The 21,652-nt window shown below is 32.6% G+C and overlaps 2 protein-coding genes and 1 long non-coding RNA gene across 4 annotated transcripts; 1 reads left to right on the top strand and 2 right to left on the bottom strand.

Moving 5' to 3' along the window:
• Positions 1-240: 240 nt before the first annotated feature.
• Positions 241-1,160, bottom strand: LOC133692878 (3-ketoacyl-CoA synthase 11-like). The gene has a single exon (XM_062114045.1). The coding sequence runs from the start codon at positions 1,078-1,080 to the stop codon at positions 241-243; it is 840 nt and encodes a 279-aa protein (XP_061970029.1). The 5' UTR covers positions 1,081-1,160.
• A 5,344-nt stretch (positions 1,161-6,504) lies between these two features.
• Positions 6,505-7,441, bottom strand: LOC133692298 (uncharacterized). Its single transcript, XR_009841863.1, has 2 exons — positions 7,305-7,441; positions 6,505-6,977 (listed from the first exon to the last, which is right to left on the bottom strand). It is a non-coding gene; the product is annotated as an uncharacterized LOC133692298 (long non-coding RNA).
• On the top strand, positions 7,333-15,994 carry LOC133692297 (uncharacterized). 2 transcript variants are annotated; one of them, XM_062113135.1, is made up of 16 exons: positions 7,333-7,689; positions 8,650-8,752; positions 9,049-9,118; positions 9,226-9,264; positions 9,344-9,461; positions 9,553-9,610; positions 10,758-10,829; positions 11,080-11,140; positions 11,515-11,574; positions 11,685-11,704; positions 11,797-11,862; positions 12,389-12,556; positions 13,259-13,516; positions 14,068-14,280; positions 14,714-14,985; positions 15,449-15,994. In XM_062113135.1, the coding sequence occupies exons 1-16, from the start codon at positions 7,601-7,603 to the stop codon at positions 15,588-15,590; spliced, it is 1,809 nt and encodes a 602-aa protein (XP_061969119.1). In that variant the 5' UTR covers positions 7,333-7,600; the 3' UTR covers positions 15,591-15,994. The 2 variants fall into 2 exon arrangements, with proteins under 2 accessions (XP_061969119.1, XP_061969118.1); XM_062113134.1 differs by lacking the exons at positions 7,333-7,689; positions 8,650-8,752; positions 9,049-9,118; ... (2 more) ...; positions 9,553-9,610; positions 10,758-10,829 and adding an exon at positions 10,906-10,983.
• The last annotated feature ends 5,658 nt before the right edge of the window (positions 15,995-21,652 follow it).

The following is a 21,652-nucleotide window of genomic DNA, read 5'->3' as shown; positions in this document are numbered from 1 at the left end:
ATTCTCGGCTTAAAGGGCATCGAAGGGTAGCTGAGTGTTAAAGTCTATTTTATTTTAAAATATAATAAAATAAATTTTTTTAATTTTAAAACTTATTTTTGATATTAGTATATAAAATAATTTTAAAATAAAAAAAAATATTAATTTTAAATAAAAAAACTTTAAATTTTTTTTAAAATATTTTAAAATCCAATAACAAACACTGCTTTAATGGTTTGATACGGTCTACTATCATCGTAATCATATCTTTTTGGACGGCTTAAATTCATATGGAATGCCCCCCTCGGTGCTCTTCAGGTCCACAGGAAACTCATCGTTGTGATCACCACTCCAAGGATTCTTTTCTTCACGATCAACAGGCCTCGTTGCTTTCATGATCAAACTGTTACACTTAAACCCAGACCCAAATGAAATCTGCCACACACGACCACCTTTCTTGATCCTGCCCTTGGCCTTGGCATATGCCAGCCCATACCACACTGAACTAGAAGCAGTATTACCAAACCTGTACAGGGTCATTCTTGAAGCTTCCATGTCAGTTTTACTTAACTTGAGGTTTTTCTCCACTTCATCGAGCACATGTTTGCCACCGACGTGAGTGATGACGTGGTCAATGGCCTTCATGAAATTGGGGACGTACGGTTTGACCTTTGCCCCGAGGAAATGCCTAGCAATGTAATTTGCGATGAACTGGATCTTTTCTGATGTGGGAAGCACTAAGTGACCTAGTGTGGTCAAGTTGGCTTCAATGGTCTTGATTGCTTCTTGAATGAGATCTTTGGTGGTTGTGATACCTAAGAGTCCTTGCGAGTCTTCCAAGCGTGTAACGCAGTTGTAGGACGAATCAGAAGCAGCTGTGTTGGGACGGACGGCGTGGATTACCTGATACTTGGCAACATGGCTATCCGATGGCTTGTTGGAGAGGAGATTAATGGCTGCCCCACCAACACTGAAAAAGCAGTTGATCAAGATCATAGAACGATCCTCACCCAGGTAGCGGTTGCCGGTGATGTTCTCTGTGCTTAGTTGCTTGCCACTCTGTGTACCTAACCCTATATTACATATTCCCAACAAGCGCATCACTTAAGGGGTGTTCGGGCACCACGCATCACTTAAACGGTGTTACCGTTAGAAGATATTTTTTAAAGTATTTTTTATTTAAAAAATATATTAAAATATTATTTTATTTATTTATTTTTAATATTAATAAATCAAAAATAGATTGAAATTTTTATAAAAATAGATTGAAATTAATGCAAGGAAAAGTACAATAAAAGAGATGTTTTTCCTTGATTGGATTGTCGTCTAATTAAAACGACACACTGGATTCGATTCAAAAAAGTACAGCACTATTGCCCAAGATCCTCAAGGACAGATCCAGAGATTATGGCCTGATGAAATGAAACAAATTTATAACCTCAACTTCTCATGGGGCCCTCTTGGATCCGTCCATGACCTCTTGGTCTAGACAAAACAACTGTTAGCAACTGGATTTTTGTAGTCAAAGATCAAAAACTACAGGAAATTTTTTATCAATCAACGGAAATACAGATAAAAACAATAAAATATTGTTCATAGATAAGAAAAGGGAAGAGGAAAGAAAGAAAGAGCATGGAAAATGCCAATTTTCTTTCTTTAGTTTTTTTAGGCTGATCATTCTCCCAAGTCTTTGATCTAATTTTAGGGCTAAAATACTTCTTTTGGACACAAGCTCGTGCTAACGTTAGTGTAATGTTTTGATCAGATATCAACCAAAGCCAGCATTAGAAAGAAGGCCATCAGTAAAAGATGTATAGAGTAGAGAATTAACAAACCTGGAGCAACTGTCTGGCAAGGTCTGCAGCTGCGAGTCCAGCACTGCACCCCATCCCGTTAAGATTATTGCTCGCCACCTTATCTATCCTAGCTTATACCTGTTAACTATCATGGGAGAAAGAGATGGCACCACTCTAAAACACTGCTATCCCTGTATCCTCACCCTTCACTCCAGTCTTTGCCAATAACTCATCAACGGCACCAAATATCACCATCTCGCTCTCTTTCCTAGCTTCTTCCAGACATTCGTTTGGAGGGTCCCTTCTAAATGCCTCTGGCAAGTAGGTGGACGGACCCAGCCCTGATTTCTCTGATAATTTTTCCATGAACACCAAAGTTTCCTCTGGCAAGTTGGTGCACGTTTGCCTAGCTATTTCGATTACAAGTTCTTTACTCCACATTTGTCTGGCTGGAGGCTTGTAACTTGCAAATTCTCATAAGAAAACCTTACCAGAAGGTTTTGAAGATCCTTGAGAGCAGTAGTGCAATTAAGGTTAAGCAGCGATGGCGCAATGAAATCGGAGAAAAGACTAAATTGGTTGGGTGATGAACTTTGGAAGATCGTTTGAAGCTAATATGGTGATTCTAAACATGTTGTATTGAGAGCAGTGGAAACTGGAAATTTTTATCTTGGATTTGTTTCTTCTTCTTAATTTTTCTTAATTTGGTTTCTCAAACATGCATGTTGCCGAGATTGGAGTCAAGCAATAAATGGGTTCCCAAAAGCACCGTCTAATTAAATGGGGTCACACAGGCACAGTATATTACTAGTAGCCTATCAACTCTCAACCACTGCGTTGTTGATTTGTGATTTTTTTCTCGAAGCTGATCGCATTCTTTCTCTCAGAAATTAATTCCAGTTAGCTGGATGCCAACTGATTTAATTAACAGTAGATTTAGAATTTGTTCCAAGAAATATAACCCCCACCACCACCACCATTAGAGGTGATCTCTGGCCTAGCTCGAGTGTCGGCTGAAACTAGATCCTTCATATACGATATCTTAACAGTTCCATGCATTTAAGAAAATAAATTTTCTTTCGTTATGCCAACAAGCTAACGGTATATCCTCCATGATACTGCGCTGACATTATCGATCAGGACCTCTTGACAAAGAGAGAGACCTCCGTTTCAAATATATACATTTTACAGAGACAATATAATATATAGATATATAAAGGAGATCCTTTTGAATTCTGTATTGAATTATGAACCGTTTATCGATCAAACATATTACACGCACACTCATGCCGATATCAAACACGATTCTTATCCTAGATAACGTTCAAACACTGCCTGCAAAGAGGGTTTTCGGTGTTGAATACGGGTATAAGAGAATTTGAATTTAAAGGTTAGAATATAGATATTGAAAGAGTTAGGGATGGAAGTGAAAAGAATTTAAAAAATCAAGTATCAAAATATAAAGAATTAAAGTTTGAAAAGGGTATGTATCTTTCATCCGATTTAAAGTGTTGCCCGGATATAGAGAACGTTAGGTTAAAATGTAGATCAAATATATTAAAACTAAAGAGTGGAGACTCAATTGTACGTGTGAAGTATGTGGTTGAAAACTCGATTAGATGTTTGATTTTAGAGTTGAATTATTCATGTTTTATTTTGAGAAATTGTAGTTTTTTAAGGATTTAATGTACTTTCTAGACAGATAACTAAAAATATAAATTACAGATTACTTGATATTATAAATACAATTCATTAAGTTGTTTAAACAACATTTTCTTTCAATAAATTATAGCCCATCATTTTTATTAAATCCAAACCCGTTAAGATTGAAAATAATTGTTAAAAATATACTCAAAAGCAACTCAAAACAACATAAATAAAATATTTCAATGCATAAAAAAAACCAGGTTTAGTCTCTAACTTTAGAGATTAAAACGACAATTTTCCAAACCAGAGACCCAAACGTAATTTTACCAAAACCGGACCAAAGTGTAAATACATAACCATACTGAAATTTCACCTATAAAGCATCCTCAATTCTGTCCAGAATGACACAGGTATCAAATTGTAAATTTTTTAACATTCAGGGACTAAAATATAAATTTTCAAATTTAAGGGACCAGACTAAAAAATTCCAAATCAATTATCAAACTGAGATTCATCGTCCTTAACCTCATAATACCACTATTTAAAATCTCAAAATACATTTAGGGGTCAAGTTATAATTTTCTCAAACTTTAAGGACTAGATTATAATTTTCATAAATCAATGAACAAAATAAAATAATTTCTTGAAAATAAAACTTTCAGTTAAGAAAATAATAATCTGATCACCCACTTGACCTGGTAGGGTGAAATCTTATAACACTATAATGTATTTAATTTTTCCAAACTATCGATCAAAACGCTATTAATGCATGAACAAAAAGTCTGCGCTGGTACGTAGTTCTTGAGTAAATTATTTGATTTTATTTATCTACTATTAAATCGAATCAGGATTTCATTCAGGGTCTAATAGAAACGATGTCACCTCACCTGCTCTTGAGGCAAAAAAAAAACACTATCTAGTCACCTAATAAACTCAAAATTAAACTAGGTTAAAAACAAATTAACATGTTACTTTCTTTATCTTTCTTTAACACAATTTTTCTACTGTTTTTTTTTTACATGTTTAAATAATAAAATTATCTTCATTGAATCATCTCTTTAAAAAGAAATCACTGGCACCAAGTTTGATCGATTTATTTGCTAGAATTAAGTTTTGTTTGTTCAATTACTTTCTTCAACATAAATGTCATAAAAATAAAGTTTTGAATTGAAATATAAAGAAAAAAAACAATAAGGATCAAGCATGTACAATTCAAAAATTCAGTAACCAATTTGATTTTGTTTTTTTATTTTTTTGTAAAAACAATTTTGTTTTTGTTATCAATGTCAATTTTAATGTGTTCTTTCAATTTTCTTGAAAACAATTTTTAAATTGTATTTTGCTAAATAGATCTGAAAAATAACATTGATTTATCAATAACACATTGGATGTGCGAGTGAATGGAAATAGAAACATATATTAATGCATAAAATCAAGGAAACAAAATTCAGAAGGACGAAGCTAATTGTGGTGGCTAATATGTGAAAAAGTAAAAATTGCAAGGACGTGATAGTAAACAGGGACACAAACAGCCAACCGTGGAAGGGCTGTATAAACAGTGAAATTTTTCAGTTTGTTTGTTAACTTTAATTGATTAATTAAATAGATCATTGTAAACGCAGCACTGTGTATCAAAATCAATATTTTTAATGAAAAAAATATTTAGGTATGGCTAGTTTTTTTTTTAATAGAAAACAACTTAAATTATGTGGGTTCGTTTGGTTAACTTGTCGAGTTTAAAAACAATCTAAATAATAATTTAAAACATAACTTAACTATAAAGATTTTGATGATGATATTTAAAAAAAAATTGAGACATAGATATGTTGAATCGACCCAGCTAACCTGGGTTAATTTGTCAAATTCATAACTTAGATCATGAGACTGAAATAATCCTGTAGAAATCAAATCGAAAAACATTATAAAATTTAATTCTCAATAAATCTAATGTTGAATGATAATTTTTTTTTAAAAAATAAATTAAATAAAACATACAAAAAAATATATGAATCAGCTTAGATAAACTTGTATGATTTGTGATCTAGGTAATGAAATCAAGATAACTTCATAAAAGCAAACTGAAAAATTTTAAAGTCAAATTTCAAAGCAACCACGGTGAGAGAATAATCAACTAAAAAATGATAGAAAAAACCCTGAATTAATCCACAAAACTTGTGATTTGATCATGAAATCAGAATAAGAAAACCCATTAAAGGATAAATTGAAAAAAAAATACTTAAAAAAAAAACAATGTTCAAGTAAACAATCCCATGTAAGGAGATGAACAATGAGTTCCCTTTCTTAAATAGTATATGATGAATAGTTGACTTACATTCTGTTGCGGGCCAGATCAAATTTTTTTGAGTAGAAAAAAAAAACATTCAGGCATCACTAACATTATTCTAGTAAACAAACCATGTGGAGATTGATCTGATGTGACCTAATCGACTTAGTAAGTAGAAAAAAACTCGGATGACTAGTAAAAACATGGTTTGATTAATAAAAAATCAAGACAATATATTTTTTTAAAAATAACATTGAAATGATAATAAATTAGATCAATTCGGGCCAATCTAGATTGACTTGTCAAACTCACAACTTTGATCATGAGACCATGATAGTCCCCCTTGTAAAACAAATTAAGACGGATTATGAAGTTCAATTTTCAATCAACTCAATGCTTAAAAAATGAATTAAAAAAAATAATTAAAAAGAAATTCAACATAAGTTAACATACCAAACTCATAATCCGATTTATGAGATCAGAATAACCTCATAGCAAGTAAAAAAATGACTTAAGTCTACCCACAAAACACATGACTCGAGTCATGAGACTAAGATAACCTCATAAAAAACAGATAAAAAAATCATGAAACCTAATTTATAATAAACTATATGTTAAATGATGAAATTTTAATAAAATAGCAATTAAAAAAGGACAAAAAAACTCAAATCAATTTGGTTGACCTGTCAAATCCATGACCCGATTCATGAGACCGAGATAATCTCATAAAAAACAAATCAGAATAAACCATGAATCTTAATTCCCAAACAACTCAATAAAAATAAAATTAAAAAAGTATTAATAAAAAAATAAAAAAAACTTAAATCAACCAATTCAAGTCCTTTCTATAAAATAATAAAATAGTAACAACAACATCAACTACAACAATAATATAATGTATTCATATTATTGCATCGTCATGCGGGCCAAGTTGCTTGTCACGCAACACCATCACATTAACAGAGAAAAAATCACACGTATCAATTTTAGAAAAGAGGATCACTTTCATACTTTCATCCCAGCTGTCTTTTATTGGTCGAGATGAAGGATTGAACTTGAGCATAAAAAGGACGTTCACGTTGAAGACATCAACGGACAATGTCATCAAATCAATTACATTACAGCACAAACTCTATCCTTACATCTCCCTTTTACCAAAGCACCCATCCCTCCAACACAGCTGCAAGAAAACCCACAGAGGTTCTCGGAGTAAATTCCTCGGACAACCTTAAACTGGTAGTCAAGCTAGAGATAGTCTTGAACCAAATTACCTGTCAATATTAATCCTTGAATAAAAAATTACAGATTTAATCAATACTTTTATTAAATAAACCTAAAATCCAATCCAATCGAGTTTAAAAAGTACAAGGCTTTTTTTAATATCTGGTTTATTCCACTCAATTTGAATGAAAATCTGGTTTTAATTCAAAATTAAAATTTTAATTTTGTTTAAATATTAATTGCACTAGAGAATTTGTGTGGAAACTATTTCTATTTATTTTATTTTTTCCGATAGTTAACAGTAAAAACTACGAGGACTTTTACCCCTTTAAAATATTACAGTATTTACCATCCAGACGAAAAAAATTGCTTCTTACCAAGGGCACGAATCCGCTGCCTTTCACCGCAAAAACAATTTCCCTGCACTTCTCCTTTGTAGATGCGAAATCTACCTCCATGTGTTTCCACAAATCGTAACGTACACCAATCTCCATGGCCTCTCTCTCGAGATCCAATTCCTTCCTTGAAAAAAAACCCTTTGTACCTTGCCTTCTCCTGCACAGCCTCTTTTCTCTTTGCAGTTTTTAAGCTTAACATAAAAACAAACAGGTAATTTGACTTTGCTGCTGCATTTGGAATATAAAGCAACGACGATCTCCAGCAATTCTAAATCATGAAGATTTCTTGTTGGATTTTGATTCTATGGCTTCTTCTTTGCATTCTCGCATCTGGGTCTCTTTCAATTGACAATTTTAACCAAGCGTAAGTCTTTTCATGATGTTGCAACTGCCCATTTTGTTGTTAATCTTTATCTATTTATTAGATTTGCAGCTAACTAGCTCGGTGCTCGCGAAAATTCTCGTGCCTTATTCTTCTGGAAAGTTATAACTTTGTGATGCATGTAAATAATCCCTGCTTGTAAATATATCACATGTCGGTAGTTCCTGCCTACGCTCACTTAGCTTTATGAACTGTAAAGTTTGTGTCTTTTAGAGCTTTGCGTATGTTTTTTCAGCATTTTATCTATCTGGGGTGACATGTTAATGTGTCTAGAATTAAACTATCATCATGTGATGAGTGTGATGAGCTAAACATGTTTGATCACTTTGTTTATGCTGGCTAGAAAATATGCCCTCTAGGTTTGGAGATTTCCTAGTGTAATATATTTGATGCCAGCAGCTTTAAGTTGAACTATGAAGCAAGAGAAAATTGGGGATACGTATGAAAGGCTGCCTAGTTCATAGTTAAGATAGACACTGGCCTGATCCTGTTGAAAAGAGCGTGTTATGCTTGACGAAGGGCAAATATTCCAGAAATTGAAGATTGTCAAATGTAGCCAATGGCGTTGCAAATATTATTTCCAGTTATGTGGTTTTCATAGGAAGTACAGCTGCTAATGTTTTGAGTAAAGTTTAGATCAACACAAAATCAGTTTGTGAAGCAATACTTAAATTTGATTCAGACACAAGAAATGTATGCTTTGCTTTGTAACTCTTTATACAATTCGCAAGTTCTCTTTATCCTCACTAATTTATCTCGGTCTTGTGTGTTATAGTAATCAGGCTGTCCTCATTCTGTCAAATTTGTTCTTTTTTTTGGTAGTGTCCTTCGTTTCACATTTACTCTGCATCACTTTGATTACTTTTTTTTTGGTCGCATGTTGAATAACCTAACAATATTTTTCATCACATCAATCGCTTATTGCTGTTTGTGCATACACAGGTTTCCTATCATTGAACCTGATCCTGGCCATACAAAACTTCGTCTTTCAAGTGAAGGCTTGGAAGCCATCAAACGAATAACAAACCCAATTGCTGCTGTTTCTGTATGCCCAGCATTTTTTTTATCACCTAAACTTCTATGTTTTTCAATAATCGTACAAAGTGTTACTGTTATGCAATGGTTTTTACTTTTTAGAATGAATTTTTTATGCTTTAAATACAGCAAGTGCTCTCTTAGCATGGCTGCAATTGTTCAATCTCTGTTGCTAATTGTACACTTACAAGTTGATATGTTTCTAATCTGCATAGCCATATCAAGAAAAATTTCTCTTTATATATATATATATATAAATATATATATATCCCATTTTTACAGTTTCTTTTATGGTTGTACAATCAGGTAATCGGTCCATATCGCTCTGGAAAATCTTTTCTGCTCAATCAGCTTCTTTCCCTTTCTTGTTACGAAGGTGCTGTTTTAACCTTAATTAGTCTATTCTTCAGTGTTTTTTTTTTTTAATGTGACTTACTTTATGAAATCATTTTAAAGTGGTCAAACTAACATTTTCTTCTTCAGGTTTTGGTGTTGGACATATGCGTGACACAAAGACCAAAGGTAATGTGAGTTTGAGTCTGAAAAAAAGCGCAACTCTTTGTTTAGATGTCATCTATAACATGTCTCTTATATCTTGCAGGGATTTGGGTCTGGGGAACCCCGCTTGAATTGGACATCAATGGAGTGAAAACTTCTGTGTTTTACCTTGATACAGAGGGATTTGAAAGTATTGGGAAATCTAATGTTTATGACGATCGGTAAATTTCAACTTATTATGTAATCTTGAAATTGCAATTTGTAGATTGAAATTTTATGTATAAGTTTCCTTTTTGACATTTGCTTTTTCAGGATTTTTGCTTTGGCAACTGTTTTGAGCTCTGTGATTATTTATAATCTGCCTGAGACGGTTAGTATTTGGTCTCTTAACTTCTAGTTTTAAATACAATTGAATTCTAGTTTGACTAAATATGAATGAATCTTAAGGTGCCACTGCAGGAAAGTTTACTTTGTTAGATGCGTAGGATATGTTAGAACTTTCTATGGCTATGTAGCTCTGGTTTTATGGTGGACATGTGTCTCCCTTTGAGGAAGAAATTTTTTGTCAAAGACAGATAGAATAAGAATGGTCATATTCTTGGTAATCTATATCCTATATTTTGAGGGAAATGTGGTTCTTTACTGTTGAAACTTCACACTGTCAATATGAAAAATTAAAGGGGATATATTGTGTGTTTTCTTAAATGTGTGAGAGTGGATTGTAATGAAACAAATAATCTAAATGATGTTAGAGAAGTATATATCTGAGTAAATTGGCCAAAGAAATGGCTACGCCAATCATGTTACGGTTATGAAAGTGTATATGTATGTGTGTGTGTCATGCAGTAGGATTGACTTAACACAATCACTATTGGTGAGATGCGATTAGACTTATGATATAAATCACCTCTGTTCTTCAAATAGGACAATCAATCCTATTATGAATTCATTCACATTCTCTTTCAGGTTTCCCAAAATGCCAATCAATTTGAGCAGTTATTTTCACAGGATGTTTTGTTGTTTTTACATGAATATAGCTGTCTGTTTCAATCTTCAAGTAAGAATGCAGCAAATTGAAGCATCTTCTTCATTAATGAATAAATTATTCCCATGGCCCTGAGCCACCATTTCCCACTTTTCTTTAGTTCCATTATCCTCTTAACTAGCCCAAATTTGGACTAAACTTTATAGTGGCATCTTTCATTTCTTCAAGTTTGCACGAGGATACTTGGATGCCTAGCTAGTCCGTGTTGAAACTGAACAAGGAGAGCTAGTCAAATATGAGAATGTCAACTTGCTTTTGTCAAAGCTAAACCTACCTACTATAGGAAGGAAACATGGGACTCTAGACCTTGTTTTACAGGTGGCTGTATAATTAGATCCGATTATTTACTATTCGGTGCCCTGTCCGAGGTTTTAGTTTCTAAATTAGGTTGTTGCCCATTTTTCCTTAAGCTTTCCTCGTTTTAATTTGTTCTTCTGGCAATACTTTCATATTTATCTTCTCATGCTCTCAGATCCGAGAAGCTGACATATCTCGTCTGTCATTTGCTGTTGAGCTTGCTGAAGAATTTTATGGAAGGTCCACAGTTCTGTCTTTTGAGTTCAACTTATTGGATCATATCATCAATAAATTCTGTGAATTGTGATGGTATTTTTGTATCTCTCTTTTTTACACCCCATATGCTACTAATACTGACTTGATTTGTTGGTGGCCTGAAAAATACGGAAAATAGAGTGAAGGTAATATATAAGCTGCTGTGGTTTATTCCTCTTGTTTGTTATCGATTAAGTAAATCCTTGGTGTTGACTTGTATTTGAATTTCCATTTTTTCACAGGGCCAAGATGTTGCATTTGAACCTGCAAAACTTCTATGGCTTATCCAGCGTGATTTTCTACGTAAGCTCATAAATTCCTGTCTTTAAAGTTGTTTGTTGTAGTAGGATTTCTATAGCTGCCTGGTTCATTCTATAACACTGTAACAAGTCATATAGCAATTGAACTTCTTCTAGTGAGCTAATTTCACTGAATGCTGTTTCAGATATGCCAAAGTGTTATCCTTTTTAGGTTTTGTATATTTCTTGTTAGCTTTTACTTATGCCCCACCAGACCCTTATTCAAGATCCCTAAGATAGTGGTATAGTCGTATAGAGTAGATGGATGAGTCTGTTATCGTAGATGTTTTAGGCGGGTTACCTATATTGCTTATTATGTTCTATCTGCTTCATACCATGCGTTTAGGGGGAACTCATGTTATTTTTGGCTTTACTCAGAGGGGAAGTCAGTGCAACAAATGGTGAACGAAGCCCTCCAACATGTTCCTAACAGTGATGGTTAGTCTTCTCTCCTGGCAATATAAGTTTAGAAGATTTGTATGATTCACTTTATAATTATAGCATTGTTTAAGCAAACTTCTGAATTGCATGTTCTTGTTCTAACGCAGGGAACAAAAATATTGATCAGGTATTTTACCTTTTATGATCTTACTTTCAGTCCCAATTATTGTCAATGGAATGGTATGATTTTGAGACAAGTCCATGCTTTCTATTTATCAGGTTAATCAGATCCGAGACTCATTGGCTATTATGGGTGATAACAGCACCGCCTTTAGCTTGCCACAAGTAGGTGTTTGTCTTGTTCTTCTTGCCTTTTCCATTAATTTCTTCAAGCCCTACCCCACTCTTATCACTCTCCATTGCTATGTTCCTTGGATTCGACTAACCACCTATATAATTTTAATGGCATGTAAATCTGTCTAAAGCATTCATACTTATGGGATTATGTGCATTGGGTGTGTGCTGGACACACATTGGGCAAAGCCCCTCCTTTTTCTGCTGCTCCTCTGGTTGGTGAGTGTGTATTAGCAGTGATGGGGGAGTTACTGGCCTGCCCATTGTCTGAGCAGGATACCTTAGTGTCCGTTTTATGATGGCAACACTTACCGCACAAAGTTGTTGCATACATCTGGATTTAATTTTAGTTTTGACACTAATACCTTAGTTTTATTAATTTTTTTGGAGGGGGGGGGGTATTCTAGTTTTGACAGCCTGTGACATTAATGTGCTGTAGATTCAGCTGCGTACACAGATGCTTTTAGTTAATATCTCTACCTTGGCTGACCTAATTGTGCTGAATTTGAACTGACAGCCTCATCTCCAGCGAACAAAGCTTTGTGACCTGAAGGATGGTGAGCTCGATCCTATATATGTTAAGAAGAGGGAGCAGTTAAAAGAACTTGTTGCTAGCATTATTCGTCCAAAGATTGTGCAGGGTAAATCTCTAAATGGAAAGGAGTTTGTAGCTTTCTTGGAGCAGGTAACTTTGTTTATATCAAGCCTTCAGGTTGGAGTCGCTAGACTTCTATATTTTCTTCACTTCAGTGTCACAGGAGGGTAATTTGTAGCATTGCACGGAACTTTTCTTCTTCTTCTTCTTCTTCTTCTTCTTTTTTTTTTTTGGGGGGGGGGGCGTAATCGAGTTCATTTAACAATGCTGTGATTTTTCCACGTTAGTGATAGTGTTTGCTGTGTGGTAAGCATTTTTTGGCTCTCCAATGTACCCTTGATAGTTTGTCACTACATTTGCATTGCTAAAATACTACGGAGAGAGAGAGAGAGTCAAAAGGAGATGATTCTGATGAGACTACTGAATAGTTTGATATGTGATCCAATGTGAAAATGACCTCGTAACTTCTTATCTCACCATTTGCTGTCCATCCATAAGAGATGTGCTTAATGGTGTCAGTTGACTGATGTCCTGGGTGCATGGTATGGGATCTTAGCCTTGATGACCAAGTAGCAGAAGACAAATAAACCAAGGACTTTTTTCTAAAAAATCACCATTAAAACTGAATGATACTCCTTGATAGCTGTTAAAAGTTGTGGCCCATCCATATCACCTTTTTTGATTTTCAGCCCTGTCAGAGAATGGCTGTGAAAAATAAAAAAGCATAGGGGAAATTTTGTCACTGGTTATATATTATTTACAATTCCTCAATTTTGATCCTGCAATTTTCAGATACTCGAAGCTTTGAATAAAGGAGAGATCCCATCAACAGGCTCTCTGGTGGAGGTTTTCAATAAGGGTATTCTTGAGCGATGTTTGAAGTTATACAGTGAAATGATGGCAAAGTTACGCTTGCCACTTCCTGAGAAATCTCTGCAAAATGTCCATGACAGCTCTAAAGGGGAAACAATGAAATCTTTTGATGAACAACATTTTGGCCGTCACCATGCGAAGAGATCTGTCATGCAGCTGGATGAAGAAATAGAGAAGGTATTGATTGTTTATCAGCAGCATTAAGTTTCTTCTCTCCTTAAATCAACTTATGGATCTGTAAATTTACTTTGAACTGATACACATGGATGTTAAATTGTATTTTAGATTCCAAAATCTATTGACAATTCAAATGAACTAGCAAAATGATGGCTCTGTTTTTGTTTCCTTTAATTAGTTTCTTGTTTGAAGTGTTGAATACTCATGTTGTTTTTTTCTGGAAAAACACAAACTGAATCCAAGTTCCTGAAACCCACCACCACACCATAAACCAGATGAAAAGGTGAATATTTGATCTTGCTGGTATAACTGACTACCTCATAGCTGGCCCTCTTCTGTCGAGTCTACTGCACTGGACAAGCTGCATGTGCTCAGTGTCTCATTTAACTACCAACCGTATTTAGAGTTTGAGGTTCTAGTGCTGCAACATATAAATACATATTTTTTGAAGCTGTGTCTTTGGGACTCCAAAACTTGCAATATTCTGTAAGGCTGTTAAGTCTAATATTTTAAATTCTCCTGAAGTATTTTGCTGTGGAAATTCTGTCTAGGTTTATAAGAATTTCATAATGGCAAATGAGTATCAATCAGCAAAGCTCTGTGAGGCACTGTATACCAGATGTGAGGACAGAATGGACCAGCTTCAGGTTCTCAGACTTCCTTCCATGGCAAAATTCAATGCAGGCTTCCTGCAATGCAACCAAAGTTTTGAACGGGAGTGTGTTGGACCTTCAAAGGCAAATTATGAGAATCGAATGATTAAGGTTAGCCATGCTCTTTGTAATTTATTTTAATATTGCTTCCTTTATTGCTCTGCTTCTCTTATCTGGAGTGTTTTGAGTTGGAGGGAACCTTGAAATGGGAAATCAAACTCAATGCTGTTTGGTGATGAGTTTCTGATTCTTTAATATGGCATCTATGTCATAATTATCCATATGGAAACCTCATAAACTAAACAAAGTTGTTGCTAAGGAAAGGGACATGGAGGTCTGACATAGTGTTAGTGTCTGCATTATGATGTAACCTTCTAAATGCTTTTCGAGAGACTTATCTCACTATGAATCATGTAACACATTTTTTTATTGCTTAATCAATAAGTTGTTTCAATATAGTTCCATGTGGTGTACAAATGCGTGCTTTCATTTTCGCTTTTATTTACTGATCAGTGCATTGTGAATGGATGATGTGGATCCACAGATGATGGGGAAATCAAAATCTTCATTTATAAAGGAATACAACCACAGGCTATTCAATTGGTTGGTGGCCTTCTCCCTCGTCATGGTGGTAGTGGGCCGGTTTATTATCAAGTTTATTTTGATAGAAATTGGTGCATGGATACTTTTTATCTTCTTAGAGACCTACACGAGGATGTTCTGGTCTGCAGAGTCTCTCTATTACAACCCAGTTTGGCATTTTATTGTTGCAACCTGGGAAACACTTGTCTACAGCCCTATCCTTGATTTGGACAGGTAATGCAACATTTCCTCTATTACACGTAAGAAAAATGGAATTTCATCTTATCTAAAGATAATGCTTGATGCCATACAAAACTCTATACTATCTTATTCTTACACATTTACAACTGTAGTGTCATTATTTTGTACTTGATGCCATACAAAACTCTATAGTGCTTGATTTGACCACAAGAGAATCTCTAGGTTTGGCACTTTGATCCGAAGCATATCTTGTTAGTTGATAGTTCAAAGTCGTGCTCATTGTGTGTTCCTTTTAGAACAGAATGAGCTCTGGCAACACTTGGAAAAAAATATGCTCTAAAGGTCAAATGTATTTTAAATGATTTCTTATTTAAATCGGTATGCTAGAGATTAATAGGCATAGTTAGAAGGATACGGTCCATAGTTTTGTATTTCACGAGCATTGTTCCATTTTCTTTCTCGTTTTCTTTTGTTTATCTGTTTTGGTTCAATGCAGATGGGCAATACCACTTGGTTTCGTGGTGGCGATTTTGGTAGTATATTGGCGATGTTATGGTGGAAGGAAAAATGGGTCACGCTGGCTGTTACCTTTATACAATAATCATAAAGGGGGCACTGATAGGCCAAGAACAGACTAAATGAATTGCTACCATGTGCCTTGAACATCTGGCATATTCTTTGCTGCAATCATTTTGGGTGAGCTTTACTTTTTTTCACATACAAAGCCCGCCATTCTTCTTCTTTCCTTTTGTTCCTGGAAACATTTGTTCTCGGTGCGAGGCTGATGATGAGATGAGTTTTGCCTGGTCACACTAGTATCATTTCTCCATCATCGTGTCCAGGCCATTTACATTGTTGTAATCTGCTAGTTACTTAAAATGTCTGTTATTTCTCGGGTTTAGTTTCCCTATGCTAATGCTGTAAAAGTATAGTCTTATGAAATCATATTTGACCATTCAATTAGATCTGCATTACTGACTGTACAGACACAATATTATTCGATTACATTATAAAGAAGAAAAGCTGATATTCTATTCTCTCAGTGAGAATCTTTTCAGCCACAAAATTTTCAGTGAAGGTGATGTTGCCAGAAGTTTGGTAACTCAGCTTAATTTGTCATGACACCTCTGTATTCTGTATGATAAAATATACTGTTGCAAGCACCATGATGGCTATTATGGCCGCCTTTTATTCCGTTCTCAGTGAATAGATTTTTGATTTACAATAATGTCCAATTCTGAAGAAAAAAAATAAAATTGAAAATCTAGTATCAACCTGGGAACACTTTCTAGAATCCGTCAAGATCTTAATTGAAACAAATTATTAATTTTGAATCCCAGTGTACAATGTCTAGGGATCAAAGTAAGTGATTTAGTGACCAAATTGAAAAATGCTTCAAGGATAATATATATATATACACACACAGGCATTTATGTCATGGTGTTATAAAACTTGGGAATGTTATTATGATTGTTTTTAACCCAGAAAAATCAGAAAAATATATCAATAGAAATAAAAAGACTTAGAAAAGGCCAATCCACTCCTCTGGGTTTGTGTTTATTTCTGCCAAGAGTGCTAACCAGAAATCATGGACTAAAGTGATTATAACTTTAATCTTTCTAGTCTAGCGTACCTAAACAATGAACTGCTGCATTTCAATTTTTCACATGAATTTTTATTTTTATTTTTTAATGAATATATTTTTAATGTTTTTAGATCATTTTGATGCGCTGATATAAAAAATAATTTTTAAAAAATAAAAAAAAATATTTTGATACATTTCTATATGAAAAATATTTTAAAAAACAACCGCAACCACGTATAAACAATAAATGTGCCGGGCCACATCGTTTACATCTCTATCTGTGCTTTAGATTATTTTAAAAAAAAAGTGTTACGATTAAAAAAAAATACAGTTCTTTTTCCTTACAGTGGCTATATTAAACAAACTTACACAGAATCTATTATGTTATCTGCATTAATTTGATTACTCGTCTTTTTTTTATGATAATTTGATTTCTTAAATATAACGCAGGATTCAAAATTTCAAGAGAAAATGGATTAATTAATTAAACAAAAATAAAACTATAAAAAATGAGATTGTGATAATTAAGCTGTAACTATTGAATAGTTATAACATAAAAAAGAGATGAACACAAAGAAACAGGAGAAATAAAAGATAGAAAATTAAAATAATTTTTAATATGAGAGAAAATTCTTATTACTTTTTAATGATACGTTATAAGAATTTTCTCTCATATTAAAAATTATTTTAATTTTCTATCTCTTATTTCTCCTGTTTCTTTCCTCGAATCCAAAAAAAAAAAAAGATACGTTATATGATTTTCTTTTTCTTGTTTATGTCTATTTCTTTCCTGGTGAGCGAGCATTGAGCATCATTCTAAGGTTAGTGATTGTATATAGTGTGATGACCAGTTTGGTGGCTGTGTTACACCACGGCTTCACCAAAAAAATTCTAATGTAAAATTAAAAAAAAGTTCTAGCACTGTTAGCGTCTCCTGAATAATAATAAAAATCCACGATAAATCCAATTAAATCTAATAAACTAATTTTATTTAATTATATAATAACAAATTTAATTATTGTAAATAGATTGAATAAAAAAGTATTTGTGAAGACCTACACAAAAAGAATATTTTTTAAAATTTTTTTTACACAACTCAATTTTCATCCAACTTAACGCTAGAAGATGAAACAAAAAAAAATAACTCAAGTCAATTCAAGTTAAAATACCAAACTCGTGACCCTGATCATGAACTCGAGTAACCCCATAGAAAAATAAAAATAAAACTCAATTATTAACAAACACAACGTAGAATGATTAAAAAAAATTCAATTAACAAAAATAACAAAACAAATACTAAACCCGAGTACGTCTACCAAACATCACAACCTGGATCATGGGAATATGATAATCTAATAAAAAATGAAAAGAAAAATCACAAATTCTAATTTTCAAAACAACTCAATGTTGAATGATGAAATTAAAAAAAATATTCAATTAAAAAAAACTTGAAAAAAAGACTTGGATAAACTCAGACTAACCTGCCAAATTATGGCCTGGGTTATAAGGCTTGGATAACCTCGTAAAAAAACAAAGAAAATCATAAAGTCTAATTTAAAAAAAAATTAATGTTGAATGATGAAATTAAAAAAGAATAATATAGGTAAAGGAAGACCTACAAAAATGATGTCAGCCTTGGTTAATTTTTTAGACTTAAGACCCAGATTATAGGATTGAGATTACCTTGTCAAAAAAATAACAAAGCTCAATTTTCAACTAACCTAATGTTAAAAATATAAAATTAAAAAAAAATTAAAATACCAATCAAAATAACAATGACTAAATTTAACATAAAAAAACAACAAAACAACTTATAATTTTGAATGGATAAACACAAATCCCAATGGAAGAAGATATATAAAAGAAGAAGAGGATAAGGAAAAAGAAAAGGTTATTGGAGGAATGAAATTTTAGGAATTTGTTCATAATATTATAATAAATCTAAATATGTATTGAATCATAAACAAATAGCAATCATTTATTTCAAAATGTAAAAGGCCAGAACAACTCAAATCCAGCACACTCTCTTATCAGAATCAACATAAAAATTAACTCCACTCAATAAAAGTAAAAGAAAAAAAAAACTAGTCATTAAGAGGTTAGTTGAGGTTACACTTAAACTTGTGTTTTGTAATTTTGATTTTTTGAATTTTTTTTTTGTTTAAAATTAATTTTTTTATATTGTTTTGATGTGTTGATACTAAAAATAATTTTAAAAAAATAAAAAATTTATTTTAATATATTTTTGAGCAAAACATATTTTAAAAAACTATTGTTACCTCTAAATACAAGAGAAGAGAGTGAAAGAATAAAGAGTGAAGTTTGAATGTTGAGTGAAAAATGAAAAAAAATAAATTTTACACGCATATAGTGTGGTATTAGATAGGTAGCTCACACCGCGTTGCAAACCGGTTCAAATTGTTTCAATGCAAGAAAATAATATTCAAACAATGATAATCCTAGACAAATCAAGTAATTCATTAAAGCATGACTCGAGATATAAGACCGACACAACTTGCATAAAGAAAAGTGAAAAGAAATTTTAAAGTTCAAAACCTAATAACACAATGTTAAAAGATGAATACAAATTCAAAAAATACAATGCCGAAGAAGAAAACCTGAGTCAACTCGACCTAACTTGATAAACCCATAACTCGTAAGATGAGATCATGATAAAAAAAAAAAGAAATTCAAAAGAAGTACCCAGCAAAAAAAAACAACTTCAAAAAAAACCCGAGCTAACCTGGGTTAGTTTTACCAACCCGCCATCATAATAACCAAATAGAAATAAAAGCGAAAAAATAAAAAAAGATTGCAGGCAAATTATTTCATGCAAAACGATGAAATTGAAAGAAAAAAACTCATAAAAAATTGATAAAAAAAACTAGATTTCCAAAAGAGGCACTTGGCAAAAAAATACCAAAGTTCAATAATAATAAAAAACTTAGTAAGAAAATGCAAGTTAACTCGGGTTAACTTTACCACCTCGCACTCGGGATAACTCATTATGTGCTGGAGCGTGCAACTCTTTTTAAATAATATTTAATAAAACACACTCAAGGGTTAATAATTTAATGGCAAAGGATACAAAAAATTCAATTTAAAAAACTCGAGTCAACTCATGTTAACTCAACTAACTTGCGACATGAGATATGTGTCAGGAATGACCCAGCAAAAAGAAAAGCAAAACAAATCACGAAGCTCAAGGCCTAATAATTCAATGTCAGATGATGAAAATAAAATTAAAATTAAAAAAAACTTAAAAAAAAGATCGAACTTTAACCGGGTTCATCTTCAAAACTGGTGGATTGAGTCATGAGACCGAGATAACCCTGTAAAAAGCAAACATGAAAAAACCACAAAGAAAAATTTCAATTCATAAAACTATTAAAAAAAAATAAAACAATGAGGACTAAACCATGTACAAAAATAATTAAAAGAAACTAATTAGGGATTAAGTTGAAAAAAAAAATAAATGAAGAAAAGGATAAAAAAGAGCAATAAAAAAATAAGGACCAAAATTGAAAACCAAATAAAATTATATTATATTCCAAGGACAAAATAAAAAATAATAATAATGCAAAGGATAATATAATAGCAATCAAAAGAATGAAAACCAAATTGAATAAAAAAATATAATGAGATTAAATGACGAAGGATGAAATTAAAAACAAAATAAATTTTAAAAAACATCAAATCTAAAAAAATAGAAATAAAAAAATAAGGATTAAACCAAAAACAAATACAAACCGAGGGGCACAATTGAATTTTTAAAAGCTCTGCACAAATATCAAGGTCAAGGAAAGAGAAAAGAATGAGATGAGGAAAAAGACCATACGAACAACCGCTTGAGTAGGGGTGAGCAAAAAAATTAAAAAATCAAGAAAACTGAAAAAAAATTAACCGAAAAAACCGAACTATAAAAAAACCGATTAAAACTTTTAAAAACCTGTCAGTTCGGTTCGGTTTTATAAGTCTAAAACCGAAAATATCGATCAAAACCCAAACTAAAAAAACCGAGCCAAATTGAAAAAACCGAGCAAAACTAGCTTGAATAGGTTTTGTCCTAAAGAACCAAACCGAACCGAAATCGATCGGTTTGAACCGGTTTCAATTTTTATTTTAAATTTCAGTTTAATTATTTTTTTTAATAAAAACCAAACCTAACAAAAAAAAATAAAAATAAAAATAATCACCCTTACGCTTTAGTGAAAAAATGCACCACCCTAACAATGTACTGCCACCTTTCATATTGGGTGAGTAGACAATCAGTCTTTTTAGGCACTGTAGTGGCCCCTACTCGCCTTTAGAACGGCGCGAGGGACAATGACACTCCTATACATGTGTGGCATACGGCCTACTATATTGATTTATTAATATTATAATAATGTAAATTACTAAAAAGGCCTCAAGGCATATGAATACTAGGAAAAACAATGATACAATTATGAAAATACCCTCCCAGGATAACCTTTGATTTTTTGAAGTAAAAGGATAAACATGAATGAAATATTACTGTATATAAAATTTGTAAAGATAAAAAAACTCCTCTTTTCAAGACCAATATTTTTAGACTTAAAGGGCATACAAACATTATTTAACTGTATAAATTAATTTGTAAAGACGTAAAAACCCCCAGATAAAAGACCAATTTTTTTTTTAGCTCTTAGGAGCAACATAATATTTCTACTGTATATAAAAAATACATAACAACTACTTTATCTCCGATTAATTTTTAAATAACATTCAAATGAAAAATATAACTTTACCTCGCTGCTAAGATAATTGGATAGTGCAATAAAAAATAAAATAATCAATACACTCTCCGAATTAACTTAGCTTATTTAGTTTTTTTTTTATAATAAATATAATTTTCTTAAAAATTATGATTATTAATATATTTTAAATTATAATCGAGTAGAACAGATTAATATCCGTATCGGATCCAAAACCTGAACTTTTATTTTTAGATTTCATCCCAAGCCGTTCAGTTAAAAAAATTTACTATCCATTCAGATAGAATAAAGCGGCTGTCCATCGGTTCGGTAAAATTGCCAGCCTAATTGCCCAGGACAAGGCCCACCAATCACAAGTTTTTATGAAACATATAAAACC

Source organism: Populus nigra, chromosome 4 (genome assembly GCF_951802175.1).
Source record: "Populus nigra chromosome 4, ddPopNigr1.1, whole genome shotgun sequence".
NCBI lineage: Eukaryota > Viridiplantae > Streptophyta > Magnoliopsida > Malpighiales > Salicaceae > Populus > Populus nigra.
The sequence above is the reverse complement of the archived record's forward strand: the minus strand, read 5'-3'. Positions and strand labels throughout refer to the sequence as shown.

Bases quoted from the DNA above. Each gene is read 5' to 3' on its own strand.
- LOC133692297 (XM_062113135.1), top strand. From the start codon at position 7,601: ATGAAGATTTCTTGTTGGATTTTGATTCTATGGCTTCTTCTTTGCATT. The intron at 9,119-9,225 runs GTGCTGTTTTAA...TTTCTTCTTCAG, and splicing joins TTCCCTTTCTTGTTACGAAG to GTTTTGGTGTTGGACATATG. The intron at 11,141-11,514 runs GTAAGCTCATAA...GGCTTTACTCAG, and splicing joins TATCCAGCGTGATTTTCTAC to AGGGGAAGTCAGTGCAACAA.
- LOC133692878 (XM_062114045.1), bottom strand. From the start codon at position 1,080: ATGCGCTTGTTGGGAATATGTAATATAGGGTTAGGTACACAGAGTGGC.